The 21,441-nt window shown below is 36.2% G+C and overlaps 1 protein-coding gene across 2 annotated transcripts in view; it reads right to left on the bottom strand.

The window, feature by feature from the left end:
- The window catches only part of Pdss2 (decaprenyl diphosphate synthase subunit 2), a 207,040-nt gene that overhangs the window by 118,830 nt on the left and 66,769 nt on the right, over positions 1-21,441 (bottom strand). For both annotated transcript variants that reach the window (XM_070010095.1, XM_070010094.1), the window contains exon 2: positions 10,399-10,533. In XM_070010095.1, coding sequence (XP_069866196.1) covers positions 10,399-10,533 — 135 coding nt within the window. The remainder of the gene's footprint in view (positions 1-10,398; positions 10,534-21,441) is intronic.

Below are 21,441 nucleotides of genomic sequence, written 5' to 3'. Positions count from 1 at the left end.
TTTTAAAAGAGCAACGGGGGTAGCGGGGGGGGGGGGGGGGGGTGGGCCGCAGGGGGAGATGGGATAAAGGGGTGGGTATAAGGAGGTGGGAAGATGATCATTCCAAAAGTCTCTCACCTTGGCCATGTAAAAATCTAGTCATTTACTTCAATAACTCATCTAATTGCAGACCAGAAGAGGTCAGTGGAGAGCAGCTCTAGGCACCCAGCTTCCCACCTACTGGGCTGAGCTCTAGCACAGTTCAGGTCCCAGTTTACCCAAAGAGCAGTAGAAAAGAAAACATAACAAATCGTAATATTCAGTTCTTTCTGTTTTTTATATACTATAAAATAATTTTAAGGTTGCTGTAATGCTTACTTTAAAAGAAAGTTTGAAGAAAACAAATTCTCCCATGTGGTTGTAAAAGATGTTTTTATAACAAAAAGGTCTTTGAAGGAGAACAATGTCAATAAAAATGACAGTGCCTTTATATTGACATAAAGATCTTATTTTGCTGGAAAACATATTTTCAAAAAACATACGAGTTGTTGGTACACAAAATTCACATTTAAAATATACCCAATATCTAATGATTTGTGCTATGGAAAAAAAGAACATGAAATTCACAAGACCCAATCAAGTATTAGAGACCTATTCTTTCTGTTCTAATCCCAAACGAATCAGAGAATCTAAAAATTAAACATGATTTTTAATGTTTTAAATATTTTAACTTATTTTTTCCTCTTTTAGCTTTAAGGAAAGGGGAAGTGTAAACTAAACAAAACCCTTCCTCTTTACTCCATCCCCAATTGAAAGAAAAAAGCTACACAGAGACTTTTAAATATCAGTTCCTACTTTAGCTGTGCTGTCAACTTTGGAAAAAGTATCTCAGTTTACCGTGTTGAGTTGGCATTGTACAGAAATTAATAGCCATATTGGTCTAGAAATGTTAAACTTAATTTTTTTCCATTTGTACAGGGGTAAACGCACTGTATTAAATATGTAAGGTCTTATCTACGTGGGTTTGATTACAGAAACTAATAAAGTATTCTCTAAATAATGAAAAAAAAAATAAATAAATAAATATCAGTTCCTATGTTTTTACTTGCCTCTCCCAAGAATTTCCTTCCGTGAAGGCCCCTATCTCTGAGATAGGGCACCGAAAACCCAGAGTTAGCTACTTTTCACTAAGATCTAATCTAAGATATAATTACTAAATATAAAGCAAGTATTGAGAACAAAGCAGAAAGGGAATGGCAACCACAAAAGTCTAACATGGTACCTGACTTTAGACATTTTATGAATCTAACAGGGGGAATCCATAACATTAAAAAAGGCAAAAGAAAGACCCAAGATGAGTGCATACATTATTCAACAGGCTACACATTAACATGTATACCCTCTAATTGTTCCCTGCTGCAGCTTTGCAGAAGGTACTTTCGGAAATAATAACTTGTTAATATCACTAAGTATGAAAGGGATATCAGAGACAAAAACTGGCTTTGCAAACGTGTAGCCATATATTAAATTAAACCCTAATAGCTTAGTATCATTTCATTTAAATTCTAACAACTCAGATATTTAACTTACTGTTTTGTTAAATAGGTCTGGTTTATCTACAAAGAGATTAAAAAAACGTAAATTCCTATTTTTAAAGTTTTGAATTGACTGATACAAAATTAAATGCAGAAATGCATTTTAAGCAAAGTATCCTTCGCTGTTGCCAGAAAACAACTAACAAAGGAGTTAAGTAATTTCACAGGCATATTTTTGCACTCTTCTTTACTGGGAACACAGTCATTTGCATGGCAAAACAAGCTGTAAATTATAAACATTTTTACATAGCCTGCTGTAAAGAAAAGTCTGCCAGATTTCTACTATATTGGATAGTGTTCAAGTGATTAACTACAGCTTTGGAAAGAAGGGGTGGAAACTTGTTTTATTTCTCAGTTTGTTGGTTCTCTTATGCACAGCCTCTAAAATCCGTTACATCATTAATTGCAATGAATGTGTAAGTAATTATAGTAGAGTAATAGATGCTCCATATTACTGCAAGATACAAATTACCCATAGACACTAGCAAATCTTTTGTTGTTGTTGGTGGTGGTGGTTGTGGGGCTTGAACTCTGGGCCTGAGTACTGTCCCTCAGAGAGCACTCTACCACTTGAGCCACAGCACACTTAGTAGCAAATCTTGTAGGTACATAATCATCCAAGTATTGCCTGAAATGGTGTTTCCAAAGAGAATAAATGTAGTAACAAAATTTTGTGGTACCCGAATTTGAAGCAACAAATATTTCAAGATGAAGGACAAATTATATATACTTTCCACTGTCTGTAGAGAAGGTACACTGGACAGAACATCTGCTTAGGACAGAAGTCTAAGTTGTATGAACACATGTGTGTGTGCATGCAAGTGTATGTAGTATGTGTATGTGTTGGACGTAGGACTTGAACTCAAGTCCAGGGTGCTGTCCCTGAGCTTTTGTGCTCAAGGCTACACTTTACCACTTGAGACCCACCTCCACTTCTGGCTTTTTGGTAGTTTGTTGGTGATAAGAATCTCATGAACTTCCCTGCCTGAGCTAGCTTTGAAGCACAATCTTCAGATCTCAGCCTCCTGAGTAGCTAGGATTACAGGTATGAGCCACCATCTGGCTAAGACATGATTCTTGTATGGGGTACAGGTATTGCTACACTTCTACTCTAAGGGTCCTAGGGATTGCCTATTACTGAGTTAAGGAATGTGTATATAATCCTGTAGGAAATGGGATGCAAATGAAGAATTAAAGATATTTTACTCCACTTAAAAATTTGAGGAGGGATTGGGGAAATCAGTACAGAAAACAGAGAGTGAAGATGCTAGCAACTTTAGAAAGCAAGGGAGTCAGGGTAGAGATAACTCTGAAAATCTTCTCTCTTTACCTCTATTTACCTATTACAACCTTAAAGAACAAGAAGGAAAGTCCAACAGCATAGGGAGAAAAGAGTTCTCCAGGTATAAAAGCATCTGCAGATGGCCAGTTCTCACCTAGCATATTATGTGAAGGGGTGCTTATCACCATTTATCTTTAGTTAAACAAAGGGCCTACCAATGGACATAGATAGATGGTGGACTCAAGTGTGGTAAACATGGATATAGCTCTAGCAGTTAAGTTCTAAAAGCAGGTTCTAGAAACTGCCTCTGGAAGGCTACTAGCTGCATACATTGTTTCCTTACATTGTCATTTAATTCTATTCATATTATGAGTATGTCATATTGACCTATTTGAAAGCTATTTCTTGTTTACATTTGCAAGTTTGTAAAGCTCTGTGTCTTGCAGAAAGGGGGTTGTCAAGAGAAATTAGACTGTAGGTTAGTTAAACCTATGTTAGTTAAGCTGGTGAGAGTATCATTATTGTCCCCATTCTACAAATAAGTAAGTTCATTGTTCAAGATCAACTACATAATTAGTTATGGATTTGAGATAAACATATGTCTTATTTACAGTATACTGTTTGCTATTACGAGTGCCCTGAGTTTGAGATTCAAGGATCAGTATTAAGTTGTAAAACTACAGCAGACTTTGAATTAAAGTCTCTCCACCCATAAAGGGGATGGAGTTTTGCTATGTTACTCAAGACTGATCCCAGAACTTGTGGTCCTCCTGTCTCTACTTACTAAGTAGCTGGGACAACAGACATGGAGGATATTAAACAGTTTAACCACAGGTCTTCTACCACAGAAAACTAACATTTTACTGATGAATGTCGAGAATGAAGCACATGCCTAGTGCCAGTAGCACACACTTGTTATCCTAGGTACTCAGGAAGCTGAGATTAGATGATTTCAGTTCAAAGCCAGCCTGGACAGACAAATCCATGAAATAATTCTATCAATCAGCAAAAAGCTAGAACTGGAGATGTAACTGAAGTGGTAGAGTGCTATCTAGAGCAAAAAAGTCAAGGAAGAGCACCATGCTCTTAGTTCAAGCCCTCATAAACACATACACATACACACATTAAGCACTGTTTAAAATGCAATATTAGACACTGGACACCGCCTTTGACTTTGGTCTTTTACTAGTTGCCATATAGTCTTCTTTTAAGAAAAAGACTTAAACATTTTTTTGGGGGGGATTGGGGGGTTGGTCATGGGGCCTGAATTCTGGGCCTGGGTGCTGTCCCTGAGCTCTTCAGCTCAAGGCTAGTGCTCTATCACATGAGCCATAGCACCACTTCCATCTTTTTCTGCTTATGTGGTGCTGAGGATTCGAACACAGGGCCTCATGCATGCAAGGCAAGCAATCTACCACTGAGCCACCTTTCCAGCCTGATTTAAACATTTTTACCATTAATATAAACAATCTATACAGCTTAGTTTTCTTTTCTGTGATAGAGTCAGGCAGTCTAGTTTATATCATGTTATTTATATATGATAAACTAACTCTCAGCTGAGTAGATTAGTATTTTACTCACCTTACTTTTTGTGGTTAATTATACTTGCTTTGTAAGAGGCTGATCTTAGTTTGTGTTTTTCTAAAAGCTCTAGTGAAGTAATGACTTCTGATGTACAGTACATTGAACATAATGAGCCTTCCCCTTCTTGCTCAACATATAATTGCTGCATTTGTGCATGCTGTGTAAGTTGAAAATAACAATAAAAAGTTAATGAAGAAAATAAGCACTGGTTGTAATGAATTAGTAATATTACTAGATTTGTATGTAGTTTTTTTATTGTCCTAAGTAGAATACAATCAATAGGAATATGAAATCAAACTGTAATGCTGCTCTCTTAAGATCATTCTGAAAAGCAGGTAAGATATCTTTTGAATTTAAAAAAGCCTACGCTAAGTTCAATTATTCAGCATAATCATTTAAAATCACCGGCTATAAACAGTCCTCATTTGCAAAGTTTTTATTGTAGAAAGATACATTTCTCAGATTAGTTTTTATTGATTTACAATTGGAAATAAAACTTTCTTTTTATTTTAAATATCAATTATATGAAATAAATCCTCTTAATTTAAAAACCAAAGTGGTACAAATAAAATCCCTTTTGACTATTTTATTATACTTGTTCTCAGTAACCACATCCACACTTTTCCCAACTACTATTATTATAAAGATAAGGGTGCTTTCTTCTGGACTCCTGTATGCATGTACATATAACCTTAAATAAGACAACCATCACACATATTATATACAATATATAATATGTATTTATATAAAATATATACACCTGCATACACATATACATATAAATGTAAGTATATATATACTTATGTATTTATATTAACACACTAGGGTTCGAATTCAGGGCCTTGTGCTTGCTGCAGGTGCTTTATTGCTGAGTCATACCTCTAACCCATTATATTCTGCTTTTTTTTGTGGGGGGGCAGTCCGGTCATGGGGCCTGAACTCTGGGCCTGGGCGCTGTCCCTCAGCTCTTCAGCTCAAGGCTAGCGCTCTACCACTTGAGCGACAGTGCCACTTCTGGCTTTTTTTCTTTTTGCTTATGTGGTGCTAAGGAATCGAACCCAGGGCCTCATGCATGCAAGGCATGCACTCTACCACTGAGCCACCTTCCCAGCCCCCATTTTAAATATTTTTATCAGTGTATATGGTTGCACAAAATCAGGAGTTTCGTTATGACATTATCATATCTAACATACTATGGCCACACATTTCCTCTAAAAGTTTTAGTATTATATATTACATTTGGTAATAATCCATCTTTCATACACAAAATATTCTATTCTCAAGAAAATGAGAAGTTATAAATTTTGTCTCAAATATGGCTAGGGATGCATATAAAATTTAAGGTCTATCTATCTATCTATCTATCTATCTATCTATCTATCTATCTATCTATCTATCTATCTATTTTTTTTTTTGTCGGTCATGGGGCTTGAACTCTGGACCTGGGAGCTGTTCAGCTCTTCAGCTCAATGCTAGCACTCTACCAGTTGATCCACAGTGCCACTTCTGGCTTTTTCTGTTTATGTAGTGCTGAAGAATTGAACCCATGGCCTCATGCATGTGAGGCCACCTTCCCAGCCCTAGATTTATTATTGATTGGATTTACATTCAATTTTTTAAAGTCAGTATTGGTAGAATAACCTATGGTCTTGTTGACAAAAGGCTAAGGTAAATGTTTATAGTGTAGTTTTACAAATGTGGCTCTTTTGCCTATTTTTCAAAATGTAGTGATTACATTTCAGCCTAAATTCTGCCTCTCTTAGCCATTATGTGATAAGTTCTCTAGCTATATCTAGAGTACCAGTTATATCTTTAGGCCAAACAAAAGAGATCACCTAGCTTACTTTGGTCTCTTAGGAAATTTACTCAGGTACTATTAACTGATATCAAAGTTAAGTTTATGAGAGAAAAATACCAACAATGTAGTTTGAAGGTGAATTAAAAAGCTTCCAAATCAGTACTTCCCTCAAATGTTAAATAATTCACTGTGGCATTATAGATACAAGCCTCTAGCAAAAGTTACACTTGAATAATTAAGGAAGTAGGAGCCAAATAAATTACTTCAGGAGTAAAGAAATAAATGAATGGTTTCTCAAAGTACTAAATGGCTTTTTCACATTAACAAGTGTATAAAATATCCAAATAAACAAATGACTTACTAGACCAAGTCTGATTAGAAAACAACCTGAAACTACATGGTGGTATTTTCCCTAAGTGCAAGTGTAAAGACTATACACTTGAATATAAAACCCATTTATGTTATGTTCATAATATATACCTTCTCTTTGGCAATGTTCATCTATGTAGATTGCTCACATTAAAAATGACAATCTACCAAATACCTATGGGAAGAATCTGAAGAAATGCAATTGTTTCTTCAAGGCTAGATAAGAAATTAGAAAGGAACTGAGCTAATAACCATAGTATATCCAGTACATATGGCTACTGAATGGTAGCCATTTTAGTTTAGCCAGTTTCGAATAAAAATAAATTGCAGGGCTGGGATGTAGCTCAGTGGCAAAGCGCTTACCTAGCAAGTACAACGTCCTGGGTTCGATCCCCAGTACCAAAAAAGAAAAGATGAAAAAAAAAATTGCAATCTCAACTCTATTACTTCCTACCTAGAAAATGTAAGATAAGTCTTAAATTCAATAATGGTTATCTGTTCTATAGAATGATGACTATTCACTTATGAAGCAAATATCAAACATCTCTCATGTGTCAAGTAGTACTTTCCAGTGATTATTAAAGATTATATATATATATATATATATATATATATATATATATATATATATATATATATATATGTATGTAGTTCTCCAAATGTACAAACAGGTAACTAATGAATAAGACGAAGTCAAGACCAGCAGGTTGAAAATTAATGGAATTCCTAACAGGAAACTGAGGTGCTGTGCGGTCCATTTGTTTCTCTGGGTCTAATGGGTTATTAACATTCATTCTAGATCTTTGGATACTCTTTCTAGTAGTCTAAATTGAACCTAGCTAAGAGTGTTCTACAAAATTTATAAGGTAAAGTTCAGGGGTCTAATTCAATTAAATTTGGGGAAAGAATACAGATGTATGAAAGATTTTCCAAGTTGCTTTCTACTTATATGTTTTTCAAGACTGTTTATTTTTTTTGTTGGTCGTAGGGGCTTGAACTCTGGGCCTGAGCGGGCCATCAGCTCTTCAGCTCAAAGTGAGAGTTCTACTTCTTGAGCCACTGCACCCTTCCCGTTTTCTGGTGATTAATTGGAGATAAGAGTCTCTCGGACTTTCCTGCCCAGGCTGGCTTTGAACCATGATCCTCAGATCTCAGCCTTTTGAGTAGCTAGGATTACAGGCATGAGTCACTGGCACCCATGCTCAGGACATCTTTATAAGATTTTCTTTTGGCAAACTAACTTAATAGCAAATTTAATCTAAAGTGAAATAAAGTCTTTTTTTTTTTTTTTTTTTTTGGTCCAGTCGTGGGGCCTGACCTCTGGGCCTGGGCACTGTCCCTAGCTCTTCAGCTCAAGGCTAGTGCTCTACCACTTGAGCCACAGCACCACTTCTGGCTTTTTTTCTTATGTGGTGCTGAGGAATCAAACTCAGGGCCTCAGGCATGCAAGGCAAGTGCTCTACCACTGAGCCACCTTCCCAGCCCTAAAGTGAAATAAATTCTTGAAAAATAGAAAGATGAAATAAAACAGTAGACTTGGAAGAAGAGATCTATGTTACAGCTTTGTTTCCCTATTTGCTAACTGTATTACCTGAAAAAGACTGAAAGTTTTTTAATCTGTTTTCTCAAGAGTAAACTAAGTATAACTCCTACCTATTGATCAAATGACCTGTCATAAAAATGATTAGTACCTAAAAGCCTAAAATAATGTTATTTCAGAGTGATTAATAACTGAAAATTATCCCAAAACATCTCTTCTAGTAAAGATACATATATGAATGAATAGTGCAAGATGATATTGGCTGTGCAGTGGTTATTTGACATTATCTTCTTTGCTAGCTTATTAATGAAGAAGGATCACTAAATTTCATAGTTGGCAAGCAAAATCTATTTCTAAATACTACAGGATGAATAAATACTTGTGAAAAAAGACCTAGGAATAAAAAAAAAAAAGTCAAAGATCAGGCACGGGTGGCTCATACCTGCAATCCTAGCTAAACAGGAGATCTGAGGATCTTGGTTTGAAGCCATCCCAGGCAGGAAAGTAATGAGATTATCTTCAATTAACCACCAAAAAGCTGGAAAAAGAGGTGTGGCTAAAGTGGTGGTGTTCAAGCAGTAGCCTTGAACAACAAGCAAAGGGACAGTACTCAGTCCCTAAATCGAATAAGCTCCCGTACCAGTACACACACACAGAGTCAAAGATGCAGGCAGACATTTTTTGTGCCAGTCTTGGGAGACTGGATGCTATCCTTGAACTTTTGTGCTCAATGTTAGCACTCTATCACTCGAACAACAGCTTCACTTCCTGCCTAGATTGGCTTTCAATCATAATCTTTAGATCTCAGTCTCCTGAGTAGCTAGGATTATAAGCATTAGCTACCAGTACCCAGCCTGAAAACTGATTTTTTAAAAAGTTTGATTAACAAGTTTGATTAGTCAGTCATAAATCAAAATTTTTAGAAATGCTTCTTTTCATAAGGAAAACTTCCTTATATTTTTGGCTGGTTATAATTTCACATGCCCAAGTTCATCTGCAGATTGCTACTCTCTTAAAGCTATTATCTAATAACAAATGTACTGATATATTGTTGCCATATATCTAAAATACACATATGTGATTATCTTAACAAAACTAAACTTTAAGTCCATCTTAAATAAAAACTAGTGATATTTGTTGGGTGCCGTCGCTGTGCTTTTAAGCTCAAGGCGAGCACTCTACTGTTTGAGCCACAGAACCACTTCTGGTTTTCTGGTGGTTAATTGGAGATAAGAGTCTCATGGACTTTTCTGCCCAGGTTGGCTTAAACCACAATCCTCAGATCTCAGCCTCCTGAGTAGCTAGGATTACAGGCATGAGTCACCAGTGCCTGGCAAAAATTTCTTATCCTAGTAACCAATAGAACCTCTTTGACATAAAAATCTCCAGAAGAAAAAAAAAAAAGAACTGAAGTAACTACTTTTAAAATGGTAGTAATATCAATCTTTATACAACTAGATACCATTTTTATAAGGTTTAAAAATCACAAATTATGAACTAAGTGACACAGTAGGCTGTACAGAAACACAAGCATACCATAAGGGGGTGAAGAATAGTTAGAAATGAATGTATTCTTTACAAATTGAATGGTAAAATTTACCTGAGTGCATGAAGCTGGTCAAGATTATCAGACTTATTAGGAACTGCAAAAAGTGATTTTTTAAAAAGCCAACATACATTCATCTGTCTTTGAATCAGAGAATGACAAAGAGCTAAACAGTGATCTCTATACTGTTCAGAACCAGGTATTGGTGGCTCATGCCTGAAATCCTGGCTATTTGGGAGGTCAAGATCAAGAGATTGTGGTTCAAGGCCAGACTGAGCATACACATTAAAAACTCCTTTTCAACTGGCTGGGTGTGGCGATATGAGAGGCTGAGATCAAGAGAATCACAGTTCCAGGCCAGCCTAGAAAGAAAAAACTCCTCAAGACTCCATCTCAGCAGAAGAAACTGAACAAGGTGGTACATAGCTATCATCCAAGCTATGATGGTAGCCTAGGCCCATGTCAAGGCAAAAAGCAAGAACCTATCTCAAAAATAACCATTGTACAAAAGGTCTAAAAGAAGCAGAGGTGTGACTCAAGTGACAAAACTTCAGTCTTGAGTGGGAAGAGGGCTAGAGAGGTGGTTGAGCAGCATAGTGCTATCTTGCCGTAGTGCAAGAACTTGAGTTCAAAGCTCAGAACTGCCAAAAAAAGAAAAGAAAATACATACTAGAGAGCAATGTAAAAAGGTTAATTTCTTCTTACCATGAGTAGATTCCACTAACCATGTCATAGTTATGACATGAATCATCCATGCTGCTGGGCCCTGCTGCTTTGGAAATGAGCAGCACCACCAAGCCTCTCAACTGAAGGTTATGCCGGCTGTCATGTACAAGCCCTCTGCCAACAAGTAAAGAAAGAAGAGGATTAATATAACTTCACAGAACAAGTCAGGTCAAGTTAAAAAATTGCTACAAGTATGCCCAAACTTCTAAAACTATACAATGGGCTTACTGAAAAGGGTTGAGGAAGTAAAGAGTTAATGTGAGGGATCTAACACATTCAAGAAACAATTGGAGAAACTGATGGTTGGATTTTATTTTTTAAATTAGGATACAAAGGGGTTTCAAAATGACATTTCATACATGCATATAATGTATTTTAACCAAACTCATCCCCTCGTATACTATTTCTTATTCCTCTCTTTCACATTTCTTCTTTTTAAACAGTAAGTTTCATTATGCTATTTTCATACTTACATATATTCTGATTATATTCACCCCCATATTTCTTTTCCTCTGTCTTTCTCCTAGTAGTGCTCCCAAGTAGTCTCTCTTTCACAACCTTTGTGCTGGTTTTATCACTTATTTTATTAGCATAAATTCATTATAGAAAGGCTTACATACATACATATGATGTACTTTGATCAAATTTACTCCATGCATTTACATAAGCAGAAATGAGCAAGGTATGATGGCTTTTGTCTGTAAATCCTAGCTACTCAGGAGGCTGAGAACAGGCAGAAAAGTTTGTGAGACTCCATTTCAACCCAATATGATGATGTCCACCTGTATAAATAGAAGGACCCCAGTCTAGGCTGGTCTGCAAATAAACATATTGAAAAATAATAAGAGCAAGATAGCTGGGGATATGGCTCAAGAATGCCTGCCTAGCAACTGTGAAGAACTGGGTTCAAATATCAGTACTACATAAAAAGGGAGAAATGAAGGAAGAAGAAAGAAAGCAGACAGAAAAGGAAAACATTATCATACTAGGCTTTAATTTGAACGTCATTATTTCTTTTGTAATGAGGATTGAGCTTTTCTGACTTCTTTATAACTAAGACAAAGTACATGCTAAATCCAAATTAGAAGAGTAAACTAATCTTTATACCCAGATATAACTATGCCTGAAAAATTCTTTTGTCATTCACAAGTGCTACGACATAGATACTGACATCTCTTTGAGTGAATGAGTAACAATATCTGTTTTCCACAGTCATCATTTGAAAGAAACAACACTGGTAAAAGTATGAAACACAGAGGAAGCACATGGTACTTACATTCCATGTGTTCCTTTTGTTTTTATTTTTTCTTAATTGCTTTCTCCTACTCCCTTTCTACTATCTCAGAACAAGCATTCATATCTATTTATTCATCCATCCTGCTATATGGTTTGCTTTTCTACCTCCCTAAATAACAAAAGTTACAAAATTTTTCCTTATCAGTCCTTATCATTGAAACACTTGCCTCTTTCAGAATGAATTAATGAAAAGTCAGGAAAATAATCTGTAATAGAGTAGTTGAGAAAAAATAAAGACAGCATTCAGAAGAAAGAGCACTCCTTCTAACCATTAACATTCACTAAGATAGGAGTTAACAGCCTGGAGGGCAGATTAAAATGAGCAAATTAAACAATTATTTCTGAAACAGTTCTTTAAAGTCACTTCATTAACACCCTTAAAAACAGTACTAAGATAAACTGCTAATGCCTAAAGCAGAAAAATCAGCTCACCAAGAAAGAAGAATAAATTTTGCTTCTGAGCACACATTCTTTGGGATATGAATTTACAGGAACCATATGTTTCTTATAGACCAGGTCAGCCTTAACCTGGAACACTTTTGATATATTATCAGTGCCTCTCTTAAGGAGGGACACTGCTAAGACAGAGGATATTGAGAAGTTGGTATAATTATATACAAGTTGCAAAAGCTTCAAATATTACACAGTACCAAAAAAAAAAAATAGAAATCTGAAACATTCCTGTTCCTAAGCATTTTAGATAAATGATCATCAAACTAGACTCCATATGTGTGGATAATACCTTGAAGAATGATGAAGTTGATATTCTCAAATTTATTCAGTCAGAAATGTTTGTTAATGCTTATCTTCTGTCAGACATAGTGCTCAATAGTGGTGGAGGACATGGTGATAAACTCTAGTGAAGTATGACTTCTCTTCTTGTAGGTTAATAATATGGATTTTAAAAAATCATAAAATGCTGTTATATAGTCTGCATGAGGGATGAACAAGAACTGTACAAAGGAGTACAAAGAGACAGCCACTAATATAACCCACTGAGGATTTAAAGAAATCTCTGTGAGATTGTTTTAAACAATGGGGAAAAAGTAGCCAGGGTAGTTGGGACTAGGAGTATAAGTGTTCTGAAGAGAGAAACAATGTATGACAGTTTGAAGGAAAGAGGAGGACAGAGCTGTTCTAGAACCAATATGGCAGGTACATGGTCTGAGGATGGTAGGGACTAGGAAAAATAACAATAAAGAGCATTTGTTTGAAAGGCTTCCATATGGCCAGGACAGAAACCTGGTCTGCATTTTTTTAGAGTTCAATAAAAATGAATAGAAATTATATCAGGTCAGTTTTGGCTCTGCATGGAAAAAATGAAAAACCAGAATAGCCTCTGGAGATGCTGGGGCACTTGTTGTTAGAGATGTTTAAGAAGCTACATAGCTTCTGACTATTCATCAGACGGCAGGACTATTTGGCATCTGGTGCTTTTACTTTATTCTCTGATTCTGTATGATTTCACTTAATTATATTTAATCACCTAATCGCAATAGGTGTGAAAAACATAAAAAAGTCTTTTATTGTCATCAGTGTCATAAATAAAAGCAACTTTTAGTATATTGTAATCTTTACTACTAAAGTTCTATAGAACTATTTTCTTTTTTTTTTTAATTTTTTTTTGATGCTAATACTAGGGCTTGAACTCAGGACCTGGCTCCCAGAATTTGTTATTTTTTTTGTTTTAGTTTTCTCAAGGCTAACATTTTACTGCTTGTACCACAGCTCCATTTCTAGCTTTTGCTAGTTATTTTCAAATCAGAATCTACTGGACTTTTTTTTCTTTCTTTTTTTTGGGGGGGTCCAGTCGTGGGGACTGAACTCAGGGCCTGTGTGCTGTCCCTCAGCTCTTCAGCTCAAGGCTAGTGCTCTAAAACTTGAGCCACAGCGCCACTTCCAGCTTTTTTTTTTTTCTTTTTGCTTATGTGGTGCTGGGGAATCAAACCCAGGGCCTCATGCATGCAAGGCAAGCGTTCTACCACTGAGCCACCTTCCCAGCTCTATAGAACTATTTTCTGATGTAAACAAAAACCTCATCCTTCAATCACTCATTTACTTGATATAAACTGAACACTTTTTCCACGCATTAGGCACTGTGCTAATCTCAGATGCAAAGGCAATCAAAACCCCTATATAGGACTTGTAAAGCATGGAATAAACTGGTAAAAGTGAAATTTTCAGATTTATTACAAAGTTTATTATGGTGATAAAAGCTATAAACTACAAGGAGAGAGATTACCAGAAGGTTATAATAGAGAAAATGATTACTTAGTTGGTGCCCAAAGAAAGAACATATGTAAAGAAGAGCTGCAGGAAGAGAACAGTGAGGGGAGTTAATCACAGCACAGGAATGAGCATATGCCAGGCCAAGGGTACTGAGTGAAATAAGGCTAGAGGCTCACAGGTTGAACATGCCATGACAAGAGATTTTTCTCATTTGTATCCAAAGAGCAATAGAAAGGTATTAAAAATTGGGTTTATTAAGCATAATCAGATACTTAAAAAATTCCTCTATCATTTTCAAAAAACAACTTGTTGGGCAGAAGTAGGGGAAAGGGGAAAAAACTAAATGGGATTGAGGAGCCTAAAAGATTCACCTCCCCTTCTTTTCCCTCCCTTCTCTTTCCTTCCCTTTTCTTTGTGCTGGTCCTGGAATAAAAGTTGGGATAGGGATGAGGTTATTGAAATGAAAAACAAAAAATAAACCCCGTATAAGCAGTGACAAGATGGGAGAATGGAAAACAGGCTCAGAAGCTATGGAGCTAACCATCTGGGAAATGTGCAGGTAAGCAAGCCCTGGAAAACAGTCTAAAGGACAAAGGGGCTTGGAACTGAAGTCTAGGGTTTGGACTTTGTTCTGCAGGCATGGAGAGTTTGTTTAGCAAGAGAGTGGCATGATTAAAGCTAAGGATAAAAACTATGATCTCTGCCTAACACTGTTCCTTTGGCAGTAGCATGATGGGTGCAGAGGAAAGGAGAGAGATTAGTTAAGAGAAGCCTCATCCAGCAGGTCAAATGGGAGATAAAGAGACCCTAAATTAGGGAAATGGCAACAACAGACATGGAGAAAAAATGCTGAATGATAACAGAAACATAGAGCTGAAACAGGCTAGTCTGGCCCAATGACTGCATGAGAGAAACATTGGGGAGAGCGAAGCAAAGGAAAAGTAAGGTCTGAATTTAAAATTAAGCCGTTTGCTGAAGATGGTGTTATAGTTAGTAGAGATTGGAAAGAACAGCTAATGGGGATGAGTATGTCCATTTTGGACATGCTCTTTGGAGGCAAAAAGGACTTCCAGATGGAGATGCCCAGGAAGCAGCTGGAAATGCTCTGAGTATGGATTTGGGAAGTAACTTCGTGGAACTGATGGTTGGACCAGTAGGAATTGATGGATGAGTTTTGGATGAAAAAGAAAAAAAGAAGGGATGGGAAGGGGAAACAAAGGAGGAGGCTACAATGCTTGATAAGAAATGTACTCATTATCTTGCCCATGTAATTGTAAACCCTCTGTACAGTATTTTCACAATAAAAAATAAATAAAAATTAAAAAAAAAGAAAAAGAAAAAAAGAAGCAAAGACAAGGGAAGGGATGGGAAGAATAGAGCTGGGCAAGGCAGAGATAAGGAAGGAAGCTGAGAGTATTGCTCAAGTGGTATAGCATCTGTTTAGCAACCGAAGACCCTGAATTCAAACCTCAGTACTGCCTGAGATAAGAAGGAAAAAAGAAGCCAGAGTAATGGTGCACTCTAACAATCCTAGAATTCAGAAAGCTGAGGCAGAATTGTGAGTTTAAAGCAGCTACACAGCAAAACGATTTCTAAAAACTAAAGCGATGGGCAGAGAAAAGGAAAGGAAAAAGGAGAGGGAGAGGGGAAAAATACTAAAGTCAGTAGTTACCTCTCCCATTGTAAACTTGTTTAGCACTTAACACACTGAATGATTAAAAAAAATAGCAAGTGATACACACAACTATAACACAATATGAAGCCAAGCATCTGTTTTCTCACAAAACCCGTACAAATAACTAATAGTATATCCTTACAAATGAAGAAAATAGGCAAAAACCTTAGAAAAGTGAAATAATATTCATCACAATTAGTCAATGAGTAAAGGAGGTGTCAAAATTTAAACAGTAGTTGGACTTGAAAGCCCAGTCCTGTGTTGAAGCCTTGTTATTTAACTATTGTTCACAAGTTTCCCTCACAAGGCTGTGAGAAACTTGAGAGCACTCAGACATAGTCATCTTAGGATGTTCTGTACCCAGTAATTGACACAGAACTGGTCCCAAAAAGTGAAAGATGAGAGAACAAACAGCTCTGAGGAGTAGGGCAGTAGGCTTTCCATCTTACACATCACTCCCAAATAGACCAGTTTCTTTATCCAGCTTTCTCATCTTTCCTTGTTTTCCATTTGCCACTCTCAGTCATTCTACTTTGGAGTCCTGAGTCCCTCTTCCTATATCATAATGACTTCCTAAAAGTGACAGCTACACATATTCTTAAACACATCCTCAGGTTTGTTATTTTAATACTATGTTTAAACTACTTTGAACAATCTATTCCTTAAGTTTTAGAAACAAGAAGTGTCTTAGTGCCTTATTGCCTTGTTTCCTCATTTGGGAGAAGTGAACTCATTGCTGCAACAGTACTCTTGAGAGAAAGCTGCCCTCACTGAACAGAGGGTGGAGATACTTCCCAGATGTACAGCAGAGGTGGGATGCAGATCTGGAACATGGGAAGACACTTTTGAGATTTATGCTTAAGAGTTCATAATTCTTATACCAGTGATCTAAATTACGATCTTTTGATAAGTTCATAGTTCAATATAACACTTACAAGAGATCAGAACTCTTAAGTAGCCTCAAAGTTCCCTCAATGTAAAACTGAATTGGAAAGAACTCTGCTGAGGGGAAGAACTCCTTACACTCCTAAAATCTAGAGATATAGAGTATATTTTATTAACCTCATTTTCCATATATTCAATCCCAGTAAGTCTATCCAGTAAAATCATAAAAAAGCAGACATCAAGTTCTAACATTCATGAGATGGGTTGATTAGTAACATTCTAGCTGAGTATGGCGGTGTAAGCCTATAATCTCAGCTACACAGGAGTCGGAGGCAGAAGTGAGATGCTCTCTCTTTTGGTGTTGTCATTGGGCTTGAACTCAGGGCATGGGCACTGTTCCTGAGCTTCTGTGCTTAAGGCTAGGCTTTACCACTTTGAGCCATAGCTCCTTGTCTGGCTCTCTGGTAGCTAACTGGAGACAGAAATCTCATGGGCTTTTCTGCCCAAGATAGCTTTGAACTATAATCCTTAGATCTCAGGCACCTGAGTAGCTAGTAATACAGATGTGAGCCACTGTTACCTGGCTTTTGAAACTCTATCTCAAAAAAAGTAAAACCCTGATTTTATTTTTAAAAAATATATACATACAACTGAATAAAAAAGATTGACTACAATACGTATAGTTTTTGCCAAAGGACTATAAAACTACTATGATCTTTTCTAATGTTTTTTAGTCTGACTGCAGCCTACTAAATTGACTTTGTGACCCATTAATGTGTTTACAGTACTCTTTTGAAAAAAAACAGGAATTTAACATGGAATGTGATATTTGTCAAAAAGAATTGGAAATAGAAAAATAAATAGAAATATCAGTTTGAGGGGAAAAAAATCAGAGAAACATTGTGTTGCAACAAAGCATAAAAACAATTTCAAGACTGCAGATTCAAATAGTAGAATGTGAGCTGTGAGCAAAAAATGCTAACCGAGAGTACAAGGCTCTGAATTCATACCCTGGTACTGGTACCAAAAAAACAAAAATGAACTGAGGATGTAACTCATTGGTAAAGTGACTGCCTACTAAGTAAGAAGCCCTGGCATGGAAAAACAATTAAACAAAAAGATAGAATGGAAGGGGATGGGAATGTAGTCAAGAATTCTTTGTATACCATAAAATTAAGAAATGTAAGGGAAGAGGTGGGTAGAAGGGGATGAGATTATTTAAGAGAGTGACAGATCAAGATGCACTCTATTCATATTCTCCTTTGTTAAATTTACTCCCTTGTACAACTACTTAATTTTTTAAAAAGATAGACTATAAATTGGCACTTCTGACTTACACCTACAATCTTAGGCACTTGGGAGGCTGAGAACAGGAGAATATCAGTTGCAGGGCAACTTGCACAGAAAAGTCAGATGCATGTTACTGAAAACAGTGGTATGTGATTTACATCTCACAAGAAGCCGAAAATAGGCAGAACATAGTTCTGACATGTACCTAGTCAGGACAAGACCCAATCTTAAAAAGTTAGCAAGGCCAGGCACCGATGGCTCATGCCTCTAATCCTAGCTACTCAGGAGGCTGAGATATGAGGATCATGGTTCAAAGCCAGCCTGAGCAGGAAAGTCTGTGAGACTCTTATCTCTAATAATCTACTCATAAAAGCCAGAAGTAACACTGTGGCTCAAGTGGTAGAGTGCTAGCCTTGAGCACAAAGAGGCTCATGGATAGCATCCAGGTCCTGAATTAGAGACCCAGGACTGGCAAAAAACAAAACAAAACAAAAAACCTCCATTGGGGTATGCCTTAAGTGGTAGAGTATTTGAGGATTCAATCCCCACCAAAAATATATGTTATGTATTTTTTTACATATAAAAGCTGTGTGAAATTATATATATCATATATTATATACACACATATCTCTGAAAGTGGATCCCTACTCTCTTAACCTAGAAAACCTCACAAGAACAACTGAGAAAGTGCTAAGGCCATCAAGGATATGCATATCTGAAAAAACTACTAAGTGTCTGAAATATGTCACTTTAAAGAGGCAATGTGTGCCATTCTGGTAATACAATTATGAAGTTGGTAGATATGCTCAAGCCAAACAGAGGGGTTGGACAAAGCATCTGTAGCCCCAGAAGATTTCTAAATTTTTGCTACACATGCTTTAAAAGATAGAGAGTAGTGCCAAACCATAGGGTGTAGATGTAGATTCTGTGGTCACTGAACACATTCAGGTGAACAAAACATACAGATACTCCACTGACTATACTTATAGAGTTCATGGTCCAATTAATATGAGAGCTCCTCTGACCCTGGGAGCTAATACTTACTGAAAAGGAACAAACTGCTCTTAAACCAGAAGAGGAGTATCCACTGAAGAAAAGGTACACAGAACAAATAGGGGAGGGGGAGGGTGGAGAACACTCATACAATCAGGCTAGGAATTAATTTAGCATAAAATAAATGCAAATGAAAGTATGTTGGTTGTTGTTATTGGTAAATATTATAGGTATCCTCACAAGATAGAGCAAATGAATCTAAATATGATTAAAACTAGGAACAATTTTACAAACTATATATAATTTCTCAATTAGGTTCCAAGGTATGTAACTTACCCAAGGACAAAACCTGAGACTAAGTATGGCAAAAGATTAACATTTTAAATATAGATACAAAGTATTCTGTGTGATGGAAATATTCTGTTTTAAAAAATGGAAAAAAAAAACATGATAAGGAAAACATACTACCAAATGGCATTGAGTGTGACTTATTTTCTAAGGTGCATTCAAGACCGTAAGTCTCTTTTTAAGCCAGAAAGAAAAGCACTATATTTTTTAAAAAGCAAAACAGAATTTTGAAAAGACAAAGAAAAAATTCATATTCAATGATCCTCAAAGCCTTATATCAGGTGAGTTTTGGGTCCTCATATTTCACTCTTAATTTTTCTAAGATTTAGACAGGGCCAAAGTTTAAATTGTATTAAGGAAGTGATGTAAAACTATATATAAAATTAGCAATTTGATGACAGTAATATTACTCAGTACAAGAAAAATAACTCATGAAAAAATTTTAAAGCACTATGATTTGAATGAGACCAAAAATAGTCTGTATATCACAAAATTTTGTATAAAATTAGCAGAAGAATTGGAGGCTAATTTCCATTGACAAAATGAACTAAATTGTATTTTTTACTGTTTTATCTATCCTGAGACCAAACTGTCCTAGACTTCAAACAACTTTAGGGCCTGAGGTGACCAGCCTTTAGAATCTGGTAGTTGTAGCAACATTGACATGGCTTGAGGGCCACATACACATCCCACCCAAATTAAATCCCTGAGGGGACAGTAAGGCCAAGGAACTGCCTTACCAAAGCCCTCCAAAAGCTGTAATTAGGCCTGATGGGCATGTGGCAGAAGACAGATGTCTGGAAAAAAAAGAGAAAAGAGAAAGAATAGGGAAGGGGAAAGATAGAGGATACTGAGCAAGGGAGGCAATCAAAACAAGAGTTCTTCAGAAATGGTTATTGATCGCAAAGTAGTTTACTGAAATATGATTGAAATACAAAAGAAGTACACAAGAATGTCAGGATCAGTCATGTTTGCAGCTACATTTAGAATTAAACATACAGCTAGATAACTAAGATTTCCTTAGTGGAATAATAACTGAAGATTTACTTTAAATCTAATTGGATGAAATGAGTCTATTTCAAAAAATAAGATTTGGCTATACTGAAAATTCTTAAAATGACCTTATTTCACAGATTTAGAAAATCAGTTTAGTGTTAAGGCAAGGGATAGAAAAATGGAGTGTTGGAATATAGGCATCACTGCATTACACAGACATACAACCCCCTCCCCCACCACCACTTGAGCAATGGCACTGGCTAAGAGCTAATATGCTGTGAATTACACTTCCAACTACCACAATCTGTCTGAACAGAGAATAAATCAAGCAAACATGAAGGTAAGCACTTAGCACTTTTTTCAGCTCATTCTCTTTATTTCTATAGATTGCCACTCAAGAGAACTGCTCTTAGATTAATCTACCATTTTCAATGGTCTTACTTGGTTTTACATGTAGATAGTTTTTAAAAAACAAAATGTCTCAATGCAAATAAATATTTATTCGGCATTTGGAATATCAGTTCTTTTAGCCAATGAAGAGGTTTAATTGTGCAAATTTTAGAATATTTGCACTTGAACAAGCTGGGATAGACATATTACTAAGACTCAAATGCCAAATATAAAAGATATAACAGCAGATGGGAATAAAACCATAAAAATCAGCAAGTTGAAAAAAAATGATGATATACTTTCTAGAGAAACAGATAATACCTTAAGGGCAAATTAGGGAAAGTAGGAGAAGCAAGAGGATATGTAACAGATTTTAGCAGAAAATGTGTTTAAAAATGATTGGAAAAATAAAATGTAAAACTAAACTACTGTAACTATTTTATGGCTCAGAAATGCAAATGTTTTAGGAAAATTTCATTTCTTTTGCCAAAGTCAACACTAATTTAAGGTGTAGGAGACTAAGGCATAAAAGACTTCAAAGTGATGAGACAGCAGGACTGACTGCTTGTATGCCTCTTCCACATAAAATAACCACTAGAGAAAAGATCCCATGCTTGGCTAAGTAAGAATCCCCTAGCTCTCATAATCACAAAAATAATCATCCAATTAACACCTATAGATATTTTAAATGATTACCAACAGAGGTATGATAGGGGACGTATTACTACAAAAGGAAGCATCTCTCCAATTATGAGTGTCAACTAAAAATACGATATTTTAAAACTTCATTCACATGGCATTTAATAAGTAAGATGATGCCTATTTAATGAAGATACTAGGAATAAATCACATACAAGTTACCCTAGCCAATTTAAGCTCATAAAACAACAATATTTACTCTATTGTAGATGGTCAAAAAA

This window comes from Dipodomys merriami, unplaced genomic scaffold (assembly GCF_024711535.1).
Source record: "Dipodomys merriami isolate MVZ:Mamm:240054 unplaced genomic scaffold, mDipMer1.0.p SCAF_8, whole genome shotgun sequence".
Taxonomy (NCBI): Eukaryota; Metazoa; Chordata; class Mammalia; order Rodentia; family Heteromyidae; genus Dipodomys; species Dipodomys merriami.
Note: the sequence above shows the minus strand (reverse complement) of the source record. Positions and strands in the feature narration are given on the sequence as shown.